This window comes from Symphalangus syndactylus, chromosome 8 (genome assembly GCF_028878055.3).
Source record: "Symphalangus syndactylus isolate Jambi chromosome 8, NHGRI_mSymSyn1-v2.1_pri, whole genome shotgun sequence".
Lineage (NCBI taxonomy): Eukaryota > Metazoa > Chordata > Mammalia > Primates > Hylobatidae > Symphalangus > Symphalangus syndactylus.
The window spans coordinates 53,157,273-53,183,034 of NC_072430.2; the positions used below are offsets into that span (position 1 = coordinate 53,157,273).

General features: G+C 38.8%; 1 protein-coding gene across 4 annotated transcripts in view; it reads right to left on the bottom strand.

The window, feature by feature from the left end:
* Positions 1–25,762, bottom strand: part of SYNE2 (spectrin repeat containing nuclear envelope protein 2) — a 379,741-nt gene that overhangs the window by 202,638 nt on the left and 151,341 nt on the right. For all 4 annotated transcript variants that reach the window (XM_055289134.2, XM_055289133.2, XM_055289132.2 and 1 more), the window contains exons 28-40: positions 25,593–25,750; positions 24,233–24,380; positions 23,000–23,610; positions 19,116–19,295; positions 16,221–16,371; positions 8,426–8,584; positions 7,319–7,480; positions 4,958–5,059; positions 3,543–3,743; positions 3,033–3,204; positions 2,184–2,296; positions 593–795; positions 20–139 (exon numbers count right to left, since the gene is read on the bottom strand). In XM_055289134.2, the coding sequence (XP_055145109.1) occupies positions 20–139; positions 593–795; positions 2,184–2,296; positions 3,033–3,204; positions 3,543–3,743; positions 4,958–5,059; positions 7,319–7,480; positions 8,426–8,584; positions 16,221–16,371; positions 19,116–19,295; positions 23,000–23,610; positions 24,233–24,380; positions 25,593–25,750 (2,480 nt within the window). The remainder of the gene's footprint in view (positions 1–19; positions 140–592; positions 796–2,183; positions 2,297–3,032; positions 3,205–3,542; positions 3,744–4,957; positions 5,060–7,318; positions 7,481–8,425; positions 8,585–16,220; positions 16,372–19,115; positions 19,296–22,999; positions 23,611–24,232; positions 24,381–25,592; positions 25,751–25,762) is intronic.

Genomic DNA, 25,762 nt, shown 5'->3' on the forward strand with positions numbered 1-25,762 from the left:
CATACAAGATCAGCTATACCTCTTTCTAGCTAAAGCTTGGCAGAACAGCTCAGTTTTCTCCCCTGATTCTTCCATTCCTTTCCATTTCTCTTCTTGATTAGTCAACCACTTACTCAGGTTTCTGTGGTCATCCTGGAGTCTAAAAGAGCATTAAAAATGTTTAAATACAAAATAAGCAAAAAGTGTTTATACCAAAGAAAAGGATGGCACAGACCTTATGACTCAACCTGGTTTTTATATGTTTGTTATAATTTACAGAGAATTTAATTTGTAATATAAAAAATCTAAATAACAGCCTATATGATAGCGGGGTTCTATAATATTAAAGAAAACCACACAAATGTCTCATAGAGAACAGGAAACAAACAGAAAACTTTTTTCAGACTATCCCATGAACCTTTGCTACATTAGACAATGTGAAGATTTTTCCCCAATTTTTATATTTCTAGTACCAAACCTGGATTGAAAAGTATGTCTTTTGTGTGTGAAATTTGTGTGTACTGCATATCCCAGTGCTCTCTGCGCTGACGTAGAGTACGAATAAAGATATGGTTAGAAAACATGTTATTTAGATATCACCTTTATTTCCTACCTCAGTAGCTGCTGCAAGGAGTCTTCAAGCTCCTTTGCTCGAGCCTGGCATACGGACTCCATTTTTTCTAATTCGAATTCCTGACCCACGAGCCAACCGGTAAGCTCCTTCACATGTGCTTTGGGCAGATGCTTCTTCACATGCTTCAGTACACTGTCCACCTGCTTTATTTTACTGTTTCTTCCTTCAAGAGTCAAGAAATCCTTCGGAAAAACAAAAAGTCCGTTACAATCTCCTGGCAAGTCTGAATGTGGTCTCTGCCACCCTCACGACACTTTTCCAAACCAGTACACAGACATACCACCTTCTTAAGATCCTATAGAAAGAAGGGTGATGGAGACGTGGCTGTCTCCAATGGCAGATGATTTATAACGGTTCTGACTTCCTGGGAATTACATCAAGCAAAGTAACACAGAGCCACCAGGAAGATCAGCAGGAGCAAGACCAGGAAAGCTACACTTTCCTAGCCTGGCTGCGTCCAACTTCTCCACAGACTATTCTCTATTTAACGTTGCCCAAATAAGAATTTTATCTCAATGTTTATGTTTCAAGGTTTGGGCATCAATTGTTAAGGCCCACGCAATGGGCAAAATTAAAGGCAAACAAGCAAACAAAAAAAGATGAGACTTCAAATTGTTAGAAGAGGGGTGATTCTATCAGTAAAGAATGGTACCATCAAAGCAAGGAATTAAACAGTGAACATTCAGTGCCATTGATAAGCTTAAGAACATAACTTATCATCAAAAGATTAAAGTAATAGATAGTCTACCCTAAAGTGATCAAGATTTTAGGGTACCACAGGCCTTTCATACGCCCCCGTGAACTCTGTCTTTCATTTCAGGATATCCTCCATTACGTTCCAACCAGAAACGTACTGAAGTTCAGCGGCAATTTTTAAAAGAAATATAACTGGAAAAAGATGTATAAACAAGTCAAAATACCTCTTTCAAGAAAGGGGATTTTAAAGTCCAAATTAGGTCTTTATTTTTTATCAAATAGGATTTCAACACAACTGAATTCACCAGTGGACACTAAATTAAACGGTATCTTAGAATCTACGTAAAAGTAGAGATTCTGTAAGCCATTTGTACACATACCCAATAAATAGTCTTAAATATTTGGAAAAAGGCCAAGTTATTTGGGAATATTATCTCATGTGAAAATATTAGTAAATCAAAGTACTTATTACTCTGTATCCTTTTTATTTGAGACAGGGTCTCACTCTGTCACCCAGGCTGGAGTGCTGGAGTGCAGTGGCATGATCTCAGCTCACTACACCCTCCTCCTCCCAGGCTCAAGCGATCCTCTCACCTGGGACCACATGTACTTGCTGCCACATCCAGCTAATTTTTGTATTTTTTGTAGAGACAAGGTTGTACCACGAGCTTGGTGAACCTTTCACCAAGGTTCAAGACCCAGGCTGGTCTCAAACTCTTGAGCTCAAGTGATCCACCAGCCTCGGCCTCCCAAAATGCTAGGATTACAGGTGTGAGCTACTGTGCCCAGCCTCCCTATTTATTTTGATACAGTTCTATGCCTCCAGTATTTTAGTATTGAAAATTTTCATTAAAAATGTACATATGTCTCTTACAGAAAGTTTTTGTAGCTTTTGTTCCACACTCTTTTTTGTTTCTGATGATTCAAAACACTCCTTAAGGTTCATTTTAATGTTGCTGAACCAGTCATTAAAGTTCTTGCATTGATCTGCAGGGGGGAAAAAAAGCCCTATTCATTTAAGGAAGATTCATTCAAGGAAGACTTCATGCATCTTGTTAAAGTGAGAGATTTTGAAACTTGTTTCCCATGCCATAGATATACATCATTGTGAAAGTGGTAATAACCTCTGAAACCCAATTTTGAGGGCTAATAAAGCCTAGACAAGGTTTCACCATAAACTTGGTGAACCTTTCACCAAGGTTTGAGACCCAGGCTGGTCTCAAACTCTTGAGCTCAAGCAATCCACCCGCCTCGGCCTCCCAAAGTGCTAGAATTACAGGCGTGAGCTACCGCGCCCGGCCTCCCTATTTATTTAGATACAGTTCTATGCCTCCAGTATTTTTACTACAATTAATCAAATAATTGTAGTGTATTTTCTATACCAAACGTCCAAGCATACAGGACACTCAAGGATACTGCCCGGACAGCTTGTGCATCAGTATTTCCCCAGACTCACCAACCACAATGAGCAGGTCAAACACTAGGACCTTAGTGACTTACCTTCAAGAAAGAAAGAAAGATTTGGAGCTTGCAAGAACTAGATGTTATTTATGTCAAGCATAAATCAGTCTTTGCTCCCAAAAGATTTATCTGATCATTATTTCCTTAAATGTAGTCTGTGCAAACCATCTCTAAGTCAGGCTTAGATTAGCCTTTGTGTTCACAGTACTACATTCGTACTTCAAGAGTCCCAGAAACAAAATAAGAGAAATGTTGCACTCACCATTCAATAACTTAGAAAAGTGATCTTGCAAAACACTTTTTTTGGTATTAAATAAATCACTGACACTTTCATATTGCTTTTTCAATTCAGAGAGTTCAGGAGTCAGACAACCTATTTGATTCTCAAGTAATATCATACTGTGTTTTTGCTGTAGAATTTGCTGTTGTATCTCCTAAATGTATAAACAAACAACAACCATTAAATCTTAAAACAGGCTCAAATTACACAAAGCATATTAGATCTCAATTGTTTTGTAAAAATCTCAATGACTCTGTTGAGTGGATTCACTTTCTCTTTGCTAGTAAATGTATGATACAATGTAAGTTAATATCAAATAATTATCACGCACAAGGCAATTCAAAGATGAAAATGCTAAATATACAAAAGCGGTTTTTCTGAGTTTTCTTCTTCGACCTTTTTTTCTATTTTTATTAACTCTAAGAGCTCAAGACAACTGCAAATAGTGTGAAAATAAATCTGAACCACAGAAGACAAGCAGCTGGGTAGCACCTCTAGTTTAGTGAAGATCTCCAAGCTGTCAGAAGGAGACAGGGCTTTTAAGAGGGATTCAGTCATCCCGATCTGGGTCTTGGCTTGGTCGAGATCCTCCCTTAGCTCAGCAGTGCTGCCACTGAGTGCATGGCAGTTGGATTCTCCTGTTAAACACTTCTGTACATGTTCCATCTTGTTCAAAATAGACGACTCCATGACCTGAAATCATGAAACATATGAAGTTGTATAATGGTCATTATTTAACTAGATTTAAGACAACTGCATTGCTAGAGAATGGGTTGAGATTACTTCATATCAATGTGAAATGCATTCTTCTCATTGTTCTACATTTTCCTATGTCACTGATACAATTTGAATTTTGCCTTTAAAGGATAAAGCATAACAAAAAAAACCGAAATAGATATTCTGACTTTTTTCTAAGAGACAAACTTGATCCTTCCCCGCAACACAAGTTTAATCTAGCATACCAACTAAGGTGCTGTCTCATGGTGCTCATGACATAAAATATAAAGAAAAATATATAGAAAAAAGTTAAATAGCCTGCTTTTTATTGAGTATTTATGATGTACACAGCATTGTGTTAAGCACTTTGTGCACAAAATACAGGCTTAAGAATGTTAAGTAACTTGTCCAAGATTATAAAGGTAGTAGGTAGTACAGCCGGAACCTCACCCAGAAGGTCTTAACTCCAGCACTCATATTCAACCACTATGTACCTAGAGCTAAGAAAAACAAAAACAAATCTCTTCACACAACAGAAAACCATACTTGGGGCAATCTCTCTCTTTCTCCATCTAGCAAATAATAAACCTAGGATGACTTGAGTGAAATTCTCCTTCCTATACCCAAGAAACACATAGAAAATCATTATTACTTTAAACAGACGCACAGGCAACATTTGCCCTCCATACCTGAGGCCTGTGAAATAGGTGAGGGGAAAATAAAGGAATACAAAAATATAATATCATTCATGCTAAATATGGAATAAATACATTTAACTATACCAACTATTAGAAATTTGGTGGGACTTAACATAGGAATTGAATAAATGATCCTAATTTTATTTTAGGCATTATGTTTAGAATGCATGGTTTTTAAGCGTTATTTTAGAGGCTATAGGGCAAGCTTGTCCAATCCATGGCCCAACACAAATTCCTAAATTTTCTTAAAACATTACGAAATTTTTTTGCTATTGTTAGTGTATTTCATGTGTGGCCCAAGACAATTCTTCTTCCACTATGGCCCAGGGAAGCCAAAAGACTGGACACCCCTGTTACAGAGAATCTTTAATTGGGCCTTTTCTTTCTTCTTTAGAGACAGGGTCTTGCTCTGTCGCCCAGGCTGGAGTGCAGTGATATGACTATGGCTTACTGAAGCCTCAATAACTGAAACTTTTAAATAAAAATTCTTACCTGCAATTCAAGAGGTATTTCACTGCTTTGGAGCAAAAACTGTATTTCAGCCACTCTTCTAGAAAATTCTGAAGTTTTTTGTTCATGGACTTGTAATTCTTCCTAAAACATGTAATTTTAAAGGATAGTGTCTTTTTATTTCATACCTTATTTTCTGATACTCATAATTACTACTGTTTATACATAGAAACCTAGAGAGCCCTTGAATTTCCCATTGTGTTTTGTCAGAGTCCTAGAGTTACAAATCCAAGTGCCTTCAGGGGTCAGGCAAATGCTACAACCAAGCGTCTTTCTAGGTATAAGACAAGAGAAAGGCTAGGCCTGTGCCACGAGAGAATGCACGGTCTGCCTTAAAGCATTCAATTTCATAAATATATTTATAAATTGCATACACCATGTGTGCACATCTGCACGTGCGCACACACACACACACACACACACACACAGGGACACATAATTTTAGCAGATTTTGGCCCACAGCTGTCAGTTTACAATTCTTAACTTCAGATTTTTAAACAACCTGTAATCCAAGACAAATTTAAAGGACTCTTAGAAATGATTCATTTATACTTAGAAAATCATAGATTTACTTAATACCTATTATAATTTATCCAGGAAACTTGAAATCTCCAAACAGTTAAAAAACTTTTTCCAAATATGTAAAAATAAATACATGAATTAAAAAGTGAATAAAATAGTGAGAATTAGAGACAAAACAAGATCTGAGGCATTAGCATACATTTTTATGTTACATTGAACCACATATAACTGGCAACAGTTGGCTGTTTTCTGACCTAGCAAGAGAGCAAATTTTTTTTTTTTTTTTTTTTTTTTTTGAGACAGTCTCCCTTTGTCATCCAGGATGGAGTACAGTGGTGCAATCTCTGCTCACTGTAACCTCTGCCTCCCCAGTTCAAGCTATTCTCCTACCTCAGCCTCCCACATAGCTGGGATTAAAGGCACACACCACCACACCCAGCTAATATTTTTGTATTTTTAGTACAGACAGGGTTTCACCATGTTGGCCAGGCTGGTCTCAAACTCCTGACCTCAAGTGATCTGCCTGCTTCAGCCTCCCAAAGTGCTGGGATTACAGGTGTGAGCCACCACATTCAGCTGACAACAAATTTATATGATCCAAACAAATAATATGTAAACAAACAAGTAATTAGGAAGAATTCTTCCTAGAGTTGAAAGAGAAATAACTTTGATTCTTTCCAGATGCCACAACCTGAGATTGTTGTTTTAAAAAGTAGCTTTTCTTGAAGCTCTATAAAGATGGTGATACTCGGCCATGTATTTTTTCTAATCTTTATAAGGCATCGTTTAATTCAAATATGAAGAAGGCCGTCTAAAATCATGGTCTAGATCAGAGGTTAACAAACTATAGCCGGAGAGCTGATAGCCTGTTTTTATAAATAAAGTTTTTACTGGAAACCAGCTGCTTTCAAGCATTTATTTTGTCTCTCGCTGTTTTCCTTCTTCAACAGCAGGGTTGAACAGCTGTGGCAGAGACAAATGATCCACAAGCCTAAAATATTTACTATATGGCCCTTTAAGAAAAAGTCTGCTGGCTGGGCGCAATGGCTCACGCCTGTAATCCCAGCACTTTGGGAGGCTGAGGCAGGCGGATCACGAGGTCAGGAGCTCAAGACAGTCTGGCCAACACAGTGAAACCGCGTCTCTACTAAAAACACACAAAAAATTAGCCGGGTGTGGTGGTGTGCGCCTGTAATCCCAGTGTACTCAGGAGGCTGAGGCAGGAGAATCATGTGAACCCAGGAGGTGGAGGTTGCAGTGAGCCGATCGTGCCACTGCACTCCAGCCTGGGTGACAGAATGAGACTCTGCCTCAAAAAAAAGAAAAGAAAAAGTCTGCCAACCTTGGGGTCTGTATCGCTACCCGGGAGCAATTATGCACTTTGTTGGCACTTTTGCTAGGAATTCGTCATCTTTTTCATACTACCAATCCCTTTGGCAGTGTGGTGAAGCCTATAGACCCCTTGCGTAATAGCAATTTTAAAATAAAGCACAAACTAAATAAGGTAGAATTACAAAGGAAAACAATTACATGATAGTTATCAAAATATTAAAAACAATTTGTGATACATAATACTAGCATGTTTCCCCATTATATAACAAGATCTAGCAATAGACTTACTAAATCCCACACTTTCAAAGTATTGGTAAGGGTAGTAGATTCAACAGCTGAATAATGATCCAAAAATGTCTGTGATTTTCTTGATAACAAAGTCACATATGAGCATCCTAATATATTTGTTGACTATATTCATAAAAAATAAAAAAATAAAAAATGTCACTTGTGTACCAAGAAAAGCACGTATTTTATCTGTTAAATTACCTTCAGCCTTTCTCTGTCCTCTTCAGTCAATTGATATAATTCCATTTTTTGAAGGGCTTTTTCTATCCACTCATCAATGACATTTTTTAAGTTAAAAAGTTTGTCCCACAAAGCTAGAGCTCGACCAAGATTTTCATAGTAATCTTCTGTCTTCTCATTTATCTACCGTAATTTAAAAAGAGAAACAACATATGTAGCAGTGAAAAGTCTGAAAACCACTGTTTCAGACAAACACTGTTTTAAAATAAAATTTTAGTTTACTATTACTGGATAATTTGTTTTATTCATCAACAAAAATTTGCTTCAACATATCATGTAGTTCTTTCTCTTAAAAAATAAAAATAAAACTTACCTGATTTGCTGTAGCTTATATGCAATTGAAGTCAATAGTCTTCCTAATTTCTTTTTTTTTTCTTTTGAGACGGAGTCTCACTTTGTCACCCAGGCTGGAGTGCAGTGGCGCCATCTTGGCTCACTGCAACTTCTGCCTCCTGGGTTCAAATGATTCTCCTGCCTCAGCCTCCTGTGTAGCTGAGATTGCAGGCATGCACCACCATGCCCAGCTAATATTTGTATTTTTAGTAGAGACGGGATTCACCATGTTGGCCAGGCTGGTCTCGAACCCCTGACCTCAGGTGATCCACCCGTCTCAGACTCCCAAAGTGCTGGGATTACAAGTGTGAGCCACCATGCTGGGTCTAGTCTTCATTTCTAAACCACATTTTTTTTTGTTAAATGGTGCTTTTAAAAACCCAGATGAAAATATGCAGATGAGTTCTTAGTTTGTAATTAACAAAAACTAGTAACATCATTACTACTCAACCAAAATCATATTAAATATGTAGTTAAACATCAGTATACTGCATGAACAGGCAATATATTAATGAACTTATTTTTTAAAAGCCAAGTATGTATTTCTATATGTACAAGATGATGAACCCATCTGTTAGTAGTCCCAACTCTGGGGTTAAAATTATTTCCTAAGTTTTATATAATTTGAACATTTTTACAATGAGTATTTTTGAATCTTGAATTAAATAAAAATACTAAAGATACACCAAAATATTGGAAACAATTAAATTTGCAGTCAATGAAATTATCACTTACATCAAGCCATCTATCCACAATAATATTAGCCTCTTTTTCAAAAGGGGGCTCTTCAAAAGTTTTCATTTTATTTAGATAAAATTGTAGATTTTTGCAGATCTGGTTTATCTTGTCTACAACTTCTAAATGCTCATTAAATTCTTCTTTGACAATTTCAATCTGTAAAAAAGATATGAAAGTTATTTTTGATATATTGATATAGACAAACAGCTAAGAATCATAATTCTATTGTTGGATACTGAACTTAAAAACAATATCCAACAAAGCATAATACCTTCTTACATTGTTCTTTTTTACAGTAGGTTTTTTTTTTTTTTTTTTTTTTAATTATACTTTAGGGTTTTAGGGTACATGTGCACAATGTGCAGGTTTGTTACATATGTATCCATGTGCCATGCTGATTTCCTGCACCCATTAACTCGTCATTTAGCATTAGGTGTATCTCCTAATGCTGTCCCTCCCCCCTCCCCCCACCCCACAACAGTCCCCGGAGTGTGATGTTCCCCTTCCTGTGTCCATGAGTTCTCATTGTTCAATTCCCACCTATGAGTGAGAACATGCGGTGTTTGGTTTTTTTGTCCTTGCGATAGTTTACTGAGAATGATGTTTTCCAGTTTCATCCATGTCCCTACAAAGGACACGAACTCATCATTTTTTATGGCTGCATAGTATTCCATGGTGTATATGTGCCACATTTTCTTAATCCAGTCTATCGTTGTTGGACATTTGGGTTGGTTCCAACTCTTTGCTATTGTGAATAGTGCCGCAATAAACATACGTGTGCATGTGTCTTTATAACAGCATGATTTATAGTCCTTTGGGTATATACCCAGTAATGGGATGGCTGGGTCAAATGGTATTTCTAGTTCGAGATCCCTGAGGAATCGCCACACTGACTTCCACAATGGTTGAACTAGTTTACAGTCCCACCAACAGTGTAAAAGTGTTCCTATTTCTCCACATCCTCTCCAGCACCTGTTGTTTCCAGATTTTTTAATGATGGCCATTCTAACTGGTGTGAGATGGTATCTCACTGTGGTTTTGATTTGCATTTCTCTGATGGCCAGTGATGAGGAGCATTTCTTCATGTGTTTTTTGGCTGCATAAATGTCTTCTTTTGAGAAGTGTCTGTTCATGTCCTCTGCCCACTTTTTGATGGGGTTGTTTTTTATTGTCCCACTTTCTCAATGAAAAGTTTTTAGCATCCTAACCACTGGTTCAATGTTAATCCTATACTCAAATTTCCTCCCACTCTGCATGAGGAAATTTTTATAGTGTTCTAAAACCATATTTCTTGTCCATGTGAAATAAGATTCTACCTGCCCAAAAAAGCATCTGCATTCAATGGCATTAAAAAAAAAAAAAGACAGTCCCTACATCTGCCTAATAAGAATCAACTTTTTCATATCAAAGAACCTAAGCACTTATCTGAATAAAATAAACAGAACTCTAAGACATCTTGGATTCTAACTTTATCATTTCTAACATAAAAGGCAAAATGCTACTTTATCAAAACGAAAATCTCCAATCACTGGGAAACTAAGCAACATACTTCTAAATATGAGTCAAAGAGGAAGTCTCAAGAGAAATTTTTAAATACATCAAACGGAATGAAAATAAAACATGAAAACTTGTATAGCACAGTTAAAGTATTGCTGAGAGGGAAATTTATAGCACTAAATGCATACATTAAAAATGAGGAAAAGTCTGAAATCAATAATCTAAATGACCACTTCAAGAATCTAAGAAAAGAACAAAATAAACCCAAAGCAAGCAAAAGGAAGGAAATAATGAAAATTAAAACAAATCAATTAAGTTGAAAATACAAGAACATTAGGGGGAAAAAAAATCAATAAAATAAGAGCTAGTTCTCTCAAAAGATCAGTAAAATTGATAAACTTCTAGAAAGACTACCAAAAGCAAAGAGAGAAGAAAGCAATACAGTACTAGGAATGAAATAGGGATACCACTACAGACACTACAGATATCAAGCAGATAATAAGATATTGCTACAAATAACTTCACACACACAAACTTGAAAACTTAGAGGAAATGGACAGATACTTTGAAAAACACTACAGCAACTCATCCAATATTAAATACATAATGTGAATTGCCCTATTAATATTAAAGAAATTGAATGAATAATGTAGAAACTCCCCAAAAAGAAATCTACAGGTCCAGATGGTTTCACTAGAGAATTTGACCAAACATCTAAAAGAGATTTAACAGCAATTATGTACAATCTCTCCTGGAAAACTGAAGAGAAAGAAACACTCCCAATTAATTTTCTGAAAGCCAGTTTTACAGTACCAATAAAGAAACTACAATATCTCTCAAGGATATTTACACAGAAATCCTTAACAAAATATTAGCAAATATAATTCAGCTATATATATATTATATATTATATATATAATATATAAATACATATTTATATATAATATATATTATATATAAAATATATTTATATATAATATATATTATATATATAAATATATAACACATATTTATATATTATATATATTTTATATATATGTATTTATATATTATATATTATATATACATTTTATATATATTATATATTTTTATATATATTATATAATATATTATATATATTTTTTATATATTATATAATATATATTATATATTTTTTATATATATTATATATATATATAAAAGGAATTATACACCATGACCAAATAAGGCTTATTCCAGGAATGCAAGGCTAGTTTAACATCCAAAAATCAATCCATGTAACCCACCATTTTAACAAGCTAATGGAAATAAATTATATAATCATGTCAGTTAATGCAGAAAAAGCACATAAAATGGTAAAACTGCTCTGAGAAACATTTTGACAGTTTCCTTAAAAAATAAACATGCCTGGCATGGTGGCTCACACCTATAATCCCAGGACTTTGGGAGGCCAAGGCAGATCACAAGGTCAGGAGTTCAAGACCAGCCTGACCAATATGGTGAAATCCCGTCTCTACTAAAAATACAAACAAATTAGCTGGGTGTAGTGGCGTGCACCTGTAGTCCCAGCTACTCAGGAGGCTGAGACAGAAGAATTGCTTGAATCCAGGAGGCGGAGGCTGCAGTGAGCCGAGATTGTGCCATGGTCCAACCTGGGCAACAGAGCGAGACTCCATCAAAAACAAACAAACAAACAAACAAAAAAACCCATGCAATTAACATATGACCCAGCACGCACACTCCTGGACACATCCCTGAGAAATAAAAACTTATATTCACCAAAGACTCCTTCACAAATGTTTACAGCAGCTTTATTCATAATAGTCCAAAATTGGAAAGAACCCAGATGTCCTTCAGTGGGTGAATAGTTAAACTGTGACACATTTATACCATGGAATACTGCTCAGCAACAAAGAGGAACAAACTATCAATACATGGAAGAACCTGAATGAATCTCCACAGAATAATGCTATGTGAAAATAGCCAATCCCCAAAAGTTACACACTATATAATTTCATTTATATAACATTTTTAAAATAATTAAATTATAGAAATAGAGACTCTATTAGTGGCTGTCAGGGATTAGAAGGGGTGGGAGGAGGAGGGAAGTGGATGGGGCTAGAAAATGACAATGACAAGAATCCTTGTGGTGACAAAAATGTTCTTTATCTTGACTGTTTTGATGTCAACATCCCGATTGTAATATTCTATCATTTTACAAGATTTTACCATTGGGGAAACTCAATACAGGACACCTGGGATCTGTTTGTATTATTTTTGTATGTGAGTCTACCATTATCTCAAAATAAAGGCTAATTTAAACATTAATATTAAATAAAATCTTTAAAATGAAAAATCAATAACTGGGGAGGTTTGTCTTCTAACTAGATGCTGACTGATACATTGGCAGAGCTGAGCTCAAAACCCAGGTCTTCGTTCTCCTGGTTCAGAACTCTGCAGTGGAACACAATAAATGTTTGTCCACACAGACGGAACTAGAGGCCATTATCCTACGAGAAATAACTCAGAAAGTCAAATGCCACATGTTCTCACTTATAAGTGGGAGCTAAACAATGGGGGCACACGGACATATGGAGTGGAATAATAGGCCTTGGGGAATATAAAAGGTGAGACAGTGGGAGTGGGGTGAGGGCTGAAAATTTACCTATTGGGTACAATGTCCACTATTTGGGTGACAGGTTCCACTAAAAGCCCAGACTCCACCATTACACAATATATGCATGTAAGAAATTTGCACTTGTACTCCCTAAATACACACACATACAAAAATTTAATGAGGAAAAAAATTTTTAAGCAAAAATGTTTGTTCAATTAAAAAATTTTCATTTAATTGATATATTTCATTTAATTGAACAAACTAAGTTTTTTTGCCTGCAAAGAACTTTCTTGTTAAACTAGCAAAAGCTTCCACAGGGTGATGAGAAAAGAAAGGGCAAGAGAGTGTACTTTTAGCATTGGCAGAACTATGGGTTTTGTTTTACAGCGAATGGAAGGAGTAAAATAAAGGGAACTAGACCCACTTTGACATTTCCAAACTTTAATAGTCTCCTGACATTCCAGCCTTCTAGTCTAACTTTTTGCACTTCTGTCTTTCATTAAAGAGAGTAGAACTTTGTCACCATATCCTAGATAAACATCCAGGTTACTACAGTTTTGAAGGACAAAAGTTCTCAGTGGTATCATATTCCAGGCACTGCTGCAAAGCAGGATAAAGATCCATGCTATAGAAATGGACTGTTTGTGAAGATAGTACCTATGTCATCAAAAAATTAACTGAAAGTTATGTTAATAATTAGTACTAAAATCTGCTTCTTTAGACAGTTTTTTTAAAACCTGACAAAAGAATTAAACACTAGTGTATTAAAACTTCTATATCTTTCATACAAAATAATAGATTATTTCAGAAAACATATAAAGTACCCATATACTAGAGGTACAATTCTCATTTTAATAAAATAAGGAAAGCCAGGACTGCTGTTTCTTAAAGGTAGTTATAATTATCTTATTAATTTTAAAAATACCTTTTGCAGTTGAGGAAGGAGTACAGACAAAGCAGAGTTAATTAATTTTTATTTCTGCTATATATATATATATATATATATATATATATACTTCAAATATGTCTTCAGGGCAGGCAATTCTATGCAGTGATTGGAACAGTGAAATAGCAAGTTTAACATGGTGGATTAAATATATATGTTTGTCTCTGTTTTCCCCCCCACATGCTACTTTAATAACAGAAAATAATTTAAAATGGTACAAACCAATAAGCACACAGAGAACAGAGGATGAGAATACTCTCAGGTGGAAGGTGAGAAGTTGGGAAGCTGGAAAGCTGAAGAATGAGTGGTAACTGACTCACGAAAACTAAAGCTGAAACCTTTGTCTAGGGGGCGATGGGGTAGTGGGGAGGCTGCAGAGAAGCCAATAAGAAGCAAGGCTTTTTGTGCCATAGAATCTCAAAAGGCTAGAAATGACTTCAAGGTAATCATTAAGGCAGAAATACAGTTAGCCACAAACAGAAAGACTGAATGACATTTTTTAAGAGAAACATATTTAGACTCTTAGGCCCTCCTTCACCTGGTTGAGTGGACTCCCTCCATACCCACAGAGGTTGACTTTCTGGGAGAGGCTCTGGACTTGGGGCTGCCAAATACAGCTGAGGACAGAGGTGAGGTCCAGTTATGATAGCCACAGAGGAGCTAACGATGGCAGAAAGACCAAGACCTGGGCCTACATTCCGATTAGGGAGACTCACCCAGGAGAGGAGTCAGCCCCCTGGAGGTGACGAGAAGTTTATTAGTCAGATAAATAACTTATCTAGAAAGTATAGTTTATAATTATAAGGTTATACAGTTATGGGGTAGTGGGAAGAGCAGCAGACAGGCCACACGCAGCATGGGGCATCATAACTGACACTCATCAAAACAGGGCTAAGGAAGGGCGCCAGAAGTGAGGAGGATTTGCATGAACAAGAAAAGCTGCAAGCAAGAGGGACTAGGTATCTGGTCAGCATACAAGGGAGGGTCTCAAGGTCTGTTGACAAAGGCAGAGACTTTGACCCTAAAACAAGAGTACAAGGTAGGAGACTGCTATCGGGGACATGGCAGAAGGGCTATGCAAACTGGGACACAAGCCCAAGAGGATCTGGTAAGGCTGAACATGCTGGATTCTCTAAGAACCTAGGAAACCAGAGCTCTTTAAATCTACTGAATGAGGACAGGACCCTTCTAGATCCCAAGACGAGCCAAATCCTAAAGCTGCCTCCACCAGAGGGAACCAGACAGGTTATATCTCAGCAACTGTGACTATCTGCTCATGGTCTTGACAGCTTTGATTAAGTCTGACAAGAAATCAGCTACACAGTCACATATTGTACAGCTGGTATCTAAACAGGGCTGCTTCCGACTGGCCAGCTCTAAGAAACTAAGTCTGAGAAAGTGGGTCCCAGACAAGAGCCATTCCTGACACTCTGGGTGTCATTTGAGCTTCAGGGTTAATAGTTCTAGATAAGGACTAAATTGTCCTGTTTAAGCTTTCACTCATGCTGCTCTTAACACCCGGAAAGTTTAATAAAATTGCTTTCCAACCTCCAAGTATATCAAGCAAACTACATTTCACATACTTTTGACACCTTGACAGCACTTTAGCTTAGTACTCATAAAATCAATAGAAAAAGGCCAGGTGTGGTGACTCATGCCTGTAATCCCAGCAATTTGGGAAGCAGAGGCGGGCAGATCACCTCAGGTCAGGAGTTTGAGACCAGCCTGGCCAACACGGCGAAACCCTGTCTTCACTAAAAATACAAAAATTAGCTGGGCGTGGTGTTGCGCACCTGTAATCCCAGCTACTTGAAAGGCTGAGGCAGGAGAATCACGGAGAGGGGAGGGGAGGGAAGAAAGAAACTTTCTAGTGCAGAGTCATGTAGTGCAGTATAGTATATTCTTTTCTAACTATTCCATTCTTCTGCCACTCTGGTTGATAACCACATAAAACCATAGAAAATAATGACACCTAGTGTCCAAAAATATTACTCTTCTTAAAATATAAACATAGATGGAGCAAGGTGGTAATAAGCTTGCACATCTTCATGGAAAATCAGTAAATAAAAGCTAATTTTTCCTCACTCTATTAACAACAGAGAGGATTTTCCCACCGTCTTCCTTCTGTCAAGCCTGCAATGAGGGGTCAGGTTCCTTGTAAACAGAAAGTCAGTGTAAAGGCTGTTACAACCTCACAGAGGTGGCAGCAGGGATGAACAGAAACACAGCCCCAGCATCAAAACCCAAACAGAAGTGACCCACCATCAACTTGGTGACTGTCTCTTTTTTCCAGCCCTGGTGATGAATACAACAAATTTTTAGATACCTGGTAAAACAGGGTCACTAGTAACTTTTTTTTTTTTTTTTTTGAGACGGAGTCTCGCTCTGTCCCCCAGGCTGGAGTGCAGTGGCGCAATCTCAGCTCACTGCAAGCTCCGCCTCCCAGGTTCATGCCATTCTCCTGCCTCAGCCTCCCCGAGTAGCTGGGACTACAGGCGGCCGCCACCATGCCCGGCTAATTTTTTGTATTTTTAGTAGAGACGGGGTTTCACCGTGGTCTTGATCTCCTGACCTCGTGATCCGCCTGCCTCGGCCTCCCAAAGTGCTGGGATTACAAGCGTGAGCCACCACGCCTAGCCTAGTAACTTCTTTTAAACAAAGTTTCAAAAAAGACTTAATCTATAATATCTCTTTAATACCAGGCCTGTCAGTGAGGTCGCTGGGCAGTTTTTTCTAATGGAACCTGGACTCACCTCTCCAATCCTTTTCTTCAGGTTCTCCTTTCCCATGTATGAAGCCTGCAGGGAGATGACACTCTCTTCTTTTTGAATCAAAGTTGTCAAGATGCTTTTAAAATTCTGATATTGTTTTAAGAGCTCCAAAACTCTTCCACATTGTTCAAGACTATGAATAGAAAAATATACAATAGCTAAATGTCCAAAAATAGCAAAACCATTCTTTCTCTTTGCAAGTATCCCACATAAATCATGAATAAGGTGTAAAGGACTTTTCCTCTTGATGTGGTTCTTAATATTTTTTATCAATTTAACCTAAGAATGATGGCACATCAATATATCTGGCAAATAGATGGCGTAATCTCTGGATTAGTACTGTCACTAGGTGAACATTAAAACGTTACCAGATGTAAAGTCTAGAAAGAAACACAAGATTCATCACCCTAAGGAATCAACATCTCAATTTCATCATTAACCAAAAGACATCTCAGAAAACAGAGCCCCCTTAACATAACTCTGGCAGATTATTTCAGTATTAATTCAGCAAGTCACAGGGTGTTTATATATCTATTCTCTTTTTTTTTTTTTTTTTTTGAGACAGAGTCTAGCTCTGTCACCCAAGCTAGAGTGCAGTGGTGTGATCCTGGCTCACTGCAACCTCTGCCTCCTGGATTCAAGCAATTCTCCTGCCTCAGCCTCCTGAGTAGACAGGATTACAGGCAACTGACACCACGCCTGGCTAATTTTGCATTTTTAGTAGAGATGGGGTTTCATCATGTTGGCCAGGCTGGTCTTGAACTCCTGACCTCAGGTGATCCACTTGCCTTGGCCTCCCAAAGTCCTGGGATTATATATAGGTGTGAGCCACCGAGCCTGGCCTTTTATATATCTATTATATTCATTCTGGATTTAGTCTTTTTTAAAATGTAAGGTAGTGAGACAATGTGGCAGTTTAGGACACCTGGTTTCTACTACAGCTGGAAACTGCTTAGTCTGAGACTCTGGATAAGTTACTTTAGCCTCTTTGAATCTCAATTCTTTCCTCAGTAAAATCAGAGGGTAGAGTAGATCAAATACCACACACAGGGTTCATCTTGACTCTTGTACACTCAGGTTCCGGTAGGAAACAGGAGGTGTACCCAAATGGAATTCTGAAGAGAGAATCAGAATTCTGAGAGCAGAATCAGGGGAAAGTGCCAGGGAGGCCGAGGCACACAGGGATTAACCCCCGCAAATAGGTCATGCCACTCAGCCTCTAGGAGAAAGCTGGGGAGATGCCCCGAGCCACACAGGACGGTGCCATCAGGTGGTGCCAGAACCACATGCAGAAACAAAGCGGGATGGTGAGACCACCCTGGCCTCTCTTCTTCCCCTCTAATACCACCCCCCCACTGCTTAACCCTGCTGGAACCCTCGGTCTGGGCAGTTCAGCCTGTAGGGATCACCCCTTCCACCACTCCCCACCCTTATGTAGATAGTAAGAGGGATGGACAGAGGATATTCCATGGAATGGACAACTGGACACACAAGCAATCATATATAAAAAACTGAATCCCTCCAAAGCAGTCTGGCAAATTAATAAATAATATCAAATATTTTTAAAAAATAAGAATTGCCAACTGGGACTGATAAGTAATAGTCTTCACAGTTTCAAAAATTTTTGCAACTAGCCCTGACTCTGCAGGAAACACAGCCGTTATTGACAGGCAACATCTCCCATTCAGGCAGGGGCGTGTGGTAAAGTAATGCTCCCAATTCCCAAAGATGTCCTGGGCCTAATCCTTGGATCTTGTGAATGTTACCTTACAGGTTACCTCACAAAGCAAAAGGGACTTTGCAGAGGTGATTAAGCTAAGGATCTTAAACTACAGAGATTATCCAGGATTGCCCGTGTGGGCCTGGTGTAATCATAAGGGTCCTTCTGAGAGGGAGGCAGGGAGAGGTGTCAAAGGAGACATGATGACAGAACAGAGGGCAGAGAGAGATCTGAAGATCCTGCACTGCTGCTTTAAAGATGGAGGAGGGGGACACAGGCCAAGGAATGTAGCAGGAGGCCTCAGAATATGGAAAAGGCAAGGAAATGAATCTTGCCTAGAGCCTCCAGAAGGAACACAGCTTGATTTTTTTTTTTTTTTTCGAGACAGGGTCTCACTCTGAAGTACAGTGGTGCAATCTCGGTTCACTGAAACCTCAACCTCCCAGGCTCAAGTGATGTTCCCACCTCAGCCTCCTGAGTAGCTGGGACTATAGGCACACACCAGCATGCAGGTTACTTTTTTTATGTTTTTAGAGATGGGGTTTTGCCATGTTGGCCAGGCTGGTCTCGAGCTCCTGACCTTAGGTGATCCGGCCACCCCAGCCTCCCAAAGTACTGGGATTACAGGCATGAGCCACTGTGTCCGGCCAATTTTTTTGTGTTTTGTAGAGATGGGGTTTCACCATGTTGGCCAGGCTGGTCTCAAACACATAGGCTCAAGCAATCCTCTCACTTCAGCCTCACAAAGTGCTGGGATTACAGGTGTGAGCCACCTCACGCAGCCTTATTTTACCACTTCTGACCTCCAGAAGCATAAGGTAATAAATCCGTGTTCTTTTTAAGCCACTAAGTTCATGGTGATTTGCTTGGTGATTTACAGCAATAGGAAACCAACCCAGTCGGGATGGTGATGAGCATAAACGGACTGTACTGTGTATGTGTTACGCTTCGTGGAGAACCTCTTTGCTGCATTCTGGCTATAATCTACAATTCTAGGTCTTGTCCCAGACACTGGCCCTGCGAACTCCAGTGGGAAATCCTTATGTTTGCTCCTCCTTTGGGTCCACAGAGATACGTTTTCAACCCAGAAGTTGGAAAAAGTTAGTTGTGCTACAGACAATTTTTCAGATTCAAGAAGGATTCTTTATTTTCCTTACCATTCGGTGACCAGGGCTTTGGTATTCTCCCACAAGACTACTGTATTTTGGCACTGTTGATTCACGGTTTTTTCTCTGTCATCTTTGAAGTGTGGAAGAGAATTAGCCATTTCTTGTAAATGTCTCTTCTCTTCTTCATATTCATCTAGAACCTTATCCAGTCTGATTAATGATTTTTTCCTTGATTATGAATGAGAAAAAAGTTTGATAGCCAACTGTTAACTGTTGATTCAACACAAATCTGGGTAACTTGGATAACTTGGAGAGGCACACTAACTTTAATTTGTCCTCAGGAGGTTAACGCCAAAATTACACATTCCTCTTACAGAGTTCAGGAGGCTCTTTACATTTCCAGAATTTTTCTGATTTTTTTTTTGGTTTTGTCTTATTTTGTTTTCCTGGAGACAGGGTCTCGCTCTGTCACCTACACTGAGTGCAGTGGTGCAATCTCAGCTCACTGCAGCCTCAACCTCCCAGGCTCAAGTGATCCTCCCACCTCAGTCTCTCGAATAGCTAGTACCACACGTGCACACCAACATGCCTGGCTAAATTTTTATTTTTTGTAGAGATGGGGTCTCACTATGTTGCCCAGGCTTGTCTCAAACTCCTGGACTCAAGCAATCCCCCTGGCTCAGCTTCCCAAAGTGCTGGGATTACAGGTGTGAGCTACCGTGCCTGGCTGCATTTCCAGCATATTGATTTGGTGCTTTAAATAAATATAATAAATATACAAAACCATTAGCAGTAACATGTGTCTGTGATGAACACACTTGTAAAAGGTGTATACACACATGAGAGAAAAGAGAGAGACAAAGCGCGTATGTGTGCTTATGTAGGGGGAAGACAGCATGATATGGGAGAAGAGGAGAAGGTGAATGACCAAGAACTGCAGGATCCTAAGAAGAATGGGGCGGCCAAGGAGGAAGGAAAAGACAAGGGAAATCTTGTACTTCTCCTTTATGTACAAAAAGCTCTCCCTATCAAAAAGGAGTTATTTAAGGATAAAATAATACTGGAGGGATTAACACCATTCACCTAAATCTAAATTGCTAAACTTCTCACAGCCTCTACTTCCTAGCCTCCAGTTTTCTCTTCAGTTCACTCCAATAAGGTTTTCATTCTCGACTGCCTACTGAAACAGCGGGCCTCCACATTGCAAAATCCCTGTTACACTCTCAATCTTCACCTTGCTTCACTAGTCAGCACATTTAATACTTGGTCACATCCTCCTTGTTGAGATGCCTTCTTCAGGTAACCCCAGAAGTCTCTTGATTTTCGTCCTACTGTACTGGCCTCTCCCTTCTCAGTTTCTTGGGCTGGTTCCCCCTCATCTTCCTGATCTCTCAATACGGAGTGCCCCTGAGTATGGATCCAACTTGGACCTCTTCTCTTGTTTATCTAAACTCACTCTCCTTGGAAATTTCATCCAGTCTCATAGCTTTAAACAGCCTTGTAAAATGATGAAAACTCTCAAACATATACCTCCAGCCCAGACCTCTCTCCTGATTCCTAATGCCATCTATTTTTAAGTGTCTCATTGATACTGCTGCTTGAATGTCTAATAAGTATCTTGAATATATCATTTTTAAAACTGAGCACACCCAATCTTTCATTCAATACTGACAAATTTCATCCAACACTGATAAACTTTAGTCTTTTTCATCTCAGTTAATGGTAACTCGGTTCTTACTCACTGCTCAAGTTACCACTGACACAATGGACAATGAGAGGCAAGAGCACTTGAACCCAGAGGAAGGTTCCAATGCTTGGAAGCATTCTTGACCCCAATATCTCTTTTACATCCCATGTTATTGTGTCAATAAATCATCTGGTCTCTATCTTCAAACTATATACAGAATTTCAACACTTTCTACCACATTAGCACTGGTCCATGCCAGCTTCATCCCTACCAGGGATTACTACAGTAGGTCAAACCAGACTTCCCAGGTCTTCTCTCAACTCCTACAGTCTATTTTCAACACATCAGCCAGAGACAACAGGTTATGATGAAAACCAAGACATTTCTCTCTGCTTAGAACCCTGCAATGACTTCCCATGTCACTTGAAGAACAAGCCAAAGTTATCAAACAACCTAAAAGTGCCTGCATGAGCTAAGCTACATCTCCCCCTCACTGCTGCACCTTCTCACCTCCTTGCCTTTCCTCAAACACACCTGACCTTTGTACCTACTGCTCCCTCTGCCTAGAAGGCTATTTCTCCAGGTTCAAGTGGCTTGCTCTTGCCTCTCATCTGATGCCAAGGCCACCTTCTCAGTGAGATCTTCCCTGATTACCCTGTTCAGTAGCAATCCCCTCCTCCTTCCTTACATAGAATTTCTTTTTCTTTCTCTCTTTCTTTTCTTTGAGAGAGGGTCTTGCTGTGCTGCCCAGGATGGAGGGCAGTGGTGCAATCGCATGCAGTGGTGGGATACCCTAAGAATGAAAGCATCATTAAGCCTGAGGGTGTGAGCATTTCAGAGGGAAAGGCACACTTGGCTACAATGAGGGCTTGGTCATCTAAAGACCCTCAAGAGACCACCCAGCCTGAGGCACTAAAGGTGCGCAGAGGAGGAGACAGAAAGTGAGACAGATTTAGAAATGGGGGAAGAGGCTGGGCGTGGTGGCTCACGCCTGTAATCCCAACACTTTGGGAGGTCAAAGCGGGTGGATTACCTGAGGTCAGGAGTTCAAGACCAGCCTGGTCAACATGGTGAAACCCCGTCTCTACTAGAAATACAAAAATTAGCCTGGCATGGTGGCACATGCCTGTAATCCCAGCTACTAGGGGGGCTGAGGTAGGAGAATCACCTAAACCTGGGAGGCAGAGGTTGCAGTGAGCCAAGATCTTGCCACTGCACTCCAGCCTGGGCAACAAAGCAAGACTCTGTATCAAAAACAAACAAACAAAAAACAACGGTGGCTCACGTGTGTAATCTTTAGGAGGCCAAGGCAGGTGGATCATGAGGTCGAGAGATCAAGACCATCCTGGCCAATATGGTGAAACCCCATCCCTACTAAAATACAAAAAAAAAAAAAATTAGCCAGGCGTAGTGGCATGCGCCTGTAGTCCCAGCTACTCGGGAGGCTGAGGCAGGGGAATTACTTGAACCCAGGAGGCGGAGGTTGCAGTGAGCCAAGATCATGCCACTGAACTCCAGCCTGGTGATATCGCAAGACTCTGTCGAAAGAAAGGAAAAGAGGAGAGCAAAGGGGAGGGGAGGGGAGGGGGAAAGGATTCCACAAAAGCGACTCTTGCTAACATTTTAGCTTTTGGAATTTGAAGACCCTGTTCCAAATGCTGGAATTAAAATGGCAGCAAGTATACAGAAGGCTGCCAACCTCAGTCTACTGAAACTCTGCTCCATCTCCAGAATCAACACTAACTTTAGATTGCCTCTTAAATTCAGTCTCCTGCCCTTCCACTCAGTTCCCGCCCTAATCCTGCTGGGAGGAGGAGGAGACCAAACAACTACGGAAGAAGCAGGGACAAGATGTGGCGCATGCATCTTCCACTACTGGTTTAATATCACACCGTCGAGTCTGCCAGTCATCTGTCCTGAGGAGAACTCCACAGTAAACACACAGAAGTACAAGGGAATTATAAGTAACTCATGTACGTACTTTATGCATATCTGACTTCACCACTCCTTTGTCCATAAGATACACTTTAAAGAGGAAAAAAAAATTATGCAACGTTTTGTACAGATACAATACCAACAAAAAGGAAGTTTGCTTGAAAAGTCTACAGAAAAGAATGCTGAACACTGAATAGAGAGGGATGGAATAGAAGCAGAAAGACATAGGAAGAATTTCTTTCACCTAATAGAAGTGAAAATACAGAAAGGTGCCAGTCACCTTGGATGGAAATGGATGGACAATACTTACCGATGTTTCACAGCTGGAACAGTAGGATCCTTAAGACCAATTTTACTGATTTGACTTTGCACATCTTGAATATTTTTGAGGAGTTCATTATTTTTGAAAATACAAGCCTCTAGTAATTTTTTTTCCTCAGTGAATTCCTCCTGTACCCCATAGCCATGTGTCTCAGATAACTTTATTGAAAAAGCATCAAGCAGGTTTTCACAGGAGGTGTCTTCATCCCATTCAACATCTTTAAAGCTCATATCAAGCATCTTCAAACATTTATCCAAATGTTTGGCCTTATCTTTCATCAGATGAATTTCTCCCTCTTTATTTCTTACTGTCAAAGTATTTTCTTGTGCCACCTGTGTATCTGAGGCTGAAAGGTCTGTAATAGGCTCAGCAGAGAGTTCAGGTGTTCTGAGAGATGCCAAAAAGTCTTCCAGAGCTTTGAGAGTATCTTCGCTCCTCTGCACCTTGTGGTTCATTTCTTCAAATTGTGTTTTGTATTTCAGTATAATATTCTGCATTGCATGTAGATCAAATGGGTGTAACTCCTTTAATACAAAGTTGCCTGGCTCTTCTAAGCGGTTACATATTTCAATCTGTTTTGCTATAGAATCTTGGATATTCTAAAATAAAGATAAGAAAAGCTAAAAAACTGAGGTGGAAAAAAGAAAGGCTACACGTGAGAAACCAGCCCCAAACTGTATGACTAGATTTGATCTAGAAAAATGCTTTTGAGTTTAACAAAAGGTGACAGTTTCTACCTAAGGAAACATTTTAATTACAAATGATCAATGTGCCAGCTGATGTTTCAATCCCAAAAAGAAAACAAGCACATAAATCTATTGCTTCAAAGTAAATAATTAGATATTAAACTGTTCAGAGAACAATTTTATAATCTGAAAAATGAACAAGATGGGATTTAGAATAAGAAAATGGTAGAATATAGCATTTAAGCATGAGTCTCATATATTTAGGAATTCAGTCACTGAAGAAGGCATTCATAAACAAGGCTTCATTTTAAATTCAAAGAAAATACCTCATTATGTATTCCACGGGCCCACCTCCTAATTTGCAAGGAATTAAAGAGTTAAGAAATAAAAAACAAGTCTAAATTACTGAAAAAAAATTATCGTGGCTTATACTCTTAATCTATGCTATCATGAATAATTAAAAATCCATAAAGATTTATAAATCTCAGAAGACTCGATTATTCTGTAAATACACTGTGAGAACTTATATACTTACCCTTAGGTGTTGATAAATGCGATCAGCATCAATGAGATGAAATCCTTGGATGGCCATTTTATGAAGAGGCAGGTCCGAGCCACAGAGAAGAAGTGATGCCTTCTCTACAGGTAACACAAGCTGCAGTGCTGTCTCTAAAGACTCCATTCTGGGTGCAAGGTAAACCAGACATGAGGGGAAAACACAGCAGAAAGATATCCTATAAAACTGATTAACACAATTACTGAACTAAGAACAGAAAATAATTGTCCAATAAATAGACATACAATGATATATACACATTATCACATTAATACTTAAACCCATCGATTCAAAATGCCAAAGAATGAATTGGTTGCTATATCCAAGTATTCTTTTATTTGTTCATCCATCTATCCATTTATTCATTCATTCATTCAACATACATTTATTTAGTGAGAGGCAGCAGAGCTAGGTTAACCATGACCCACTGGGCCAGGCAACTCCAGCTGTTTCAGTGTCATTAATGATTTCTCCTTTCACTCCAAAAAGCATCCCAACATCCAAGCATTCTTTTTTTTTTCTTTTTGTATTTTTAGTAGAGACAGTGTTTCACCATGTTGGCCAGGCTGGTCTCAAACTCCTAACCTCAGGTGATCCGCCTGCCTTGGCCTCCCAAAGTGCTGGGATTATGGGCAGGAGCCACCATGCCTGGCCCCAAAGTATTCTTAGCAGTGTAATATATACCACACTGAACGGAAAATTGTTGTAAAACATACTAAGCCTTTCTCTCTCTTTTGAAATAAAAACAGAATTGTAACTTAACTTCACCTTGACAACTAAGAAACCTCATAATTATTTTAATTATGGAATAATTTCTTATATTTCCATGTTACAAATACAATGGGGTCCAAAGAATAGGCTCTACTGAAAATAAATTGAAATGTGTGACCATAGGTAAGTAATATATAGACTCTGAGCCTCAGTTTTTTCCTATCAATATAGGAATATATGCTGGGGATACATATCCTATGTATACAATGAGAGTAATAGCACTCTCATTTCAGAAATGAAGAGATCAATGCCCACAGAGTTTATGTGACTTGGCCAAATTCATGCCCAAAAGAGACAGTGGAAAGTCTGTGGCCTTTGAACTTTGGCAGACCTTAAGTTCTACTAAGTTTCTAGCTAGGAGTGGGCCTGCTTATATTATTAATATTTAACCTCTCTAAGTATCAGTTTCCTTATCAGTAAAATGCAATCATAATGGTAGCCTCTCTTACTGTTGTTGTGACATCCAAATAAAACAACATACTTAGTATAGCAATAGTCTTGCTTAAAATGGCATTACAGGATTTAGTGAGTTTATTAGATTCATAGTTAATAGATCTCAGAATTTTACCTGGTATTAAGAGTCATCTGAAGCTCTCTTTCTCTTTCCTTTAGTGTGTCTCTTTCCTTAATTATAAAAGGCTTTTTTATGTCATTCACATGATTTTCTAACTTCAATGAAATAATTTCAAACTCTTTCCAGCAAGCATCAGTTTCATTTTTTATGACCTAGATGGAACA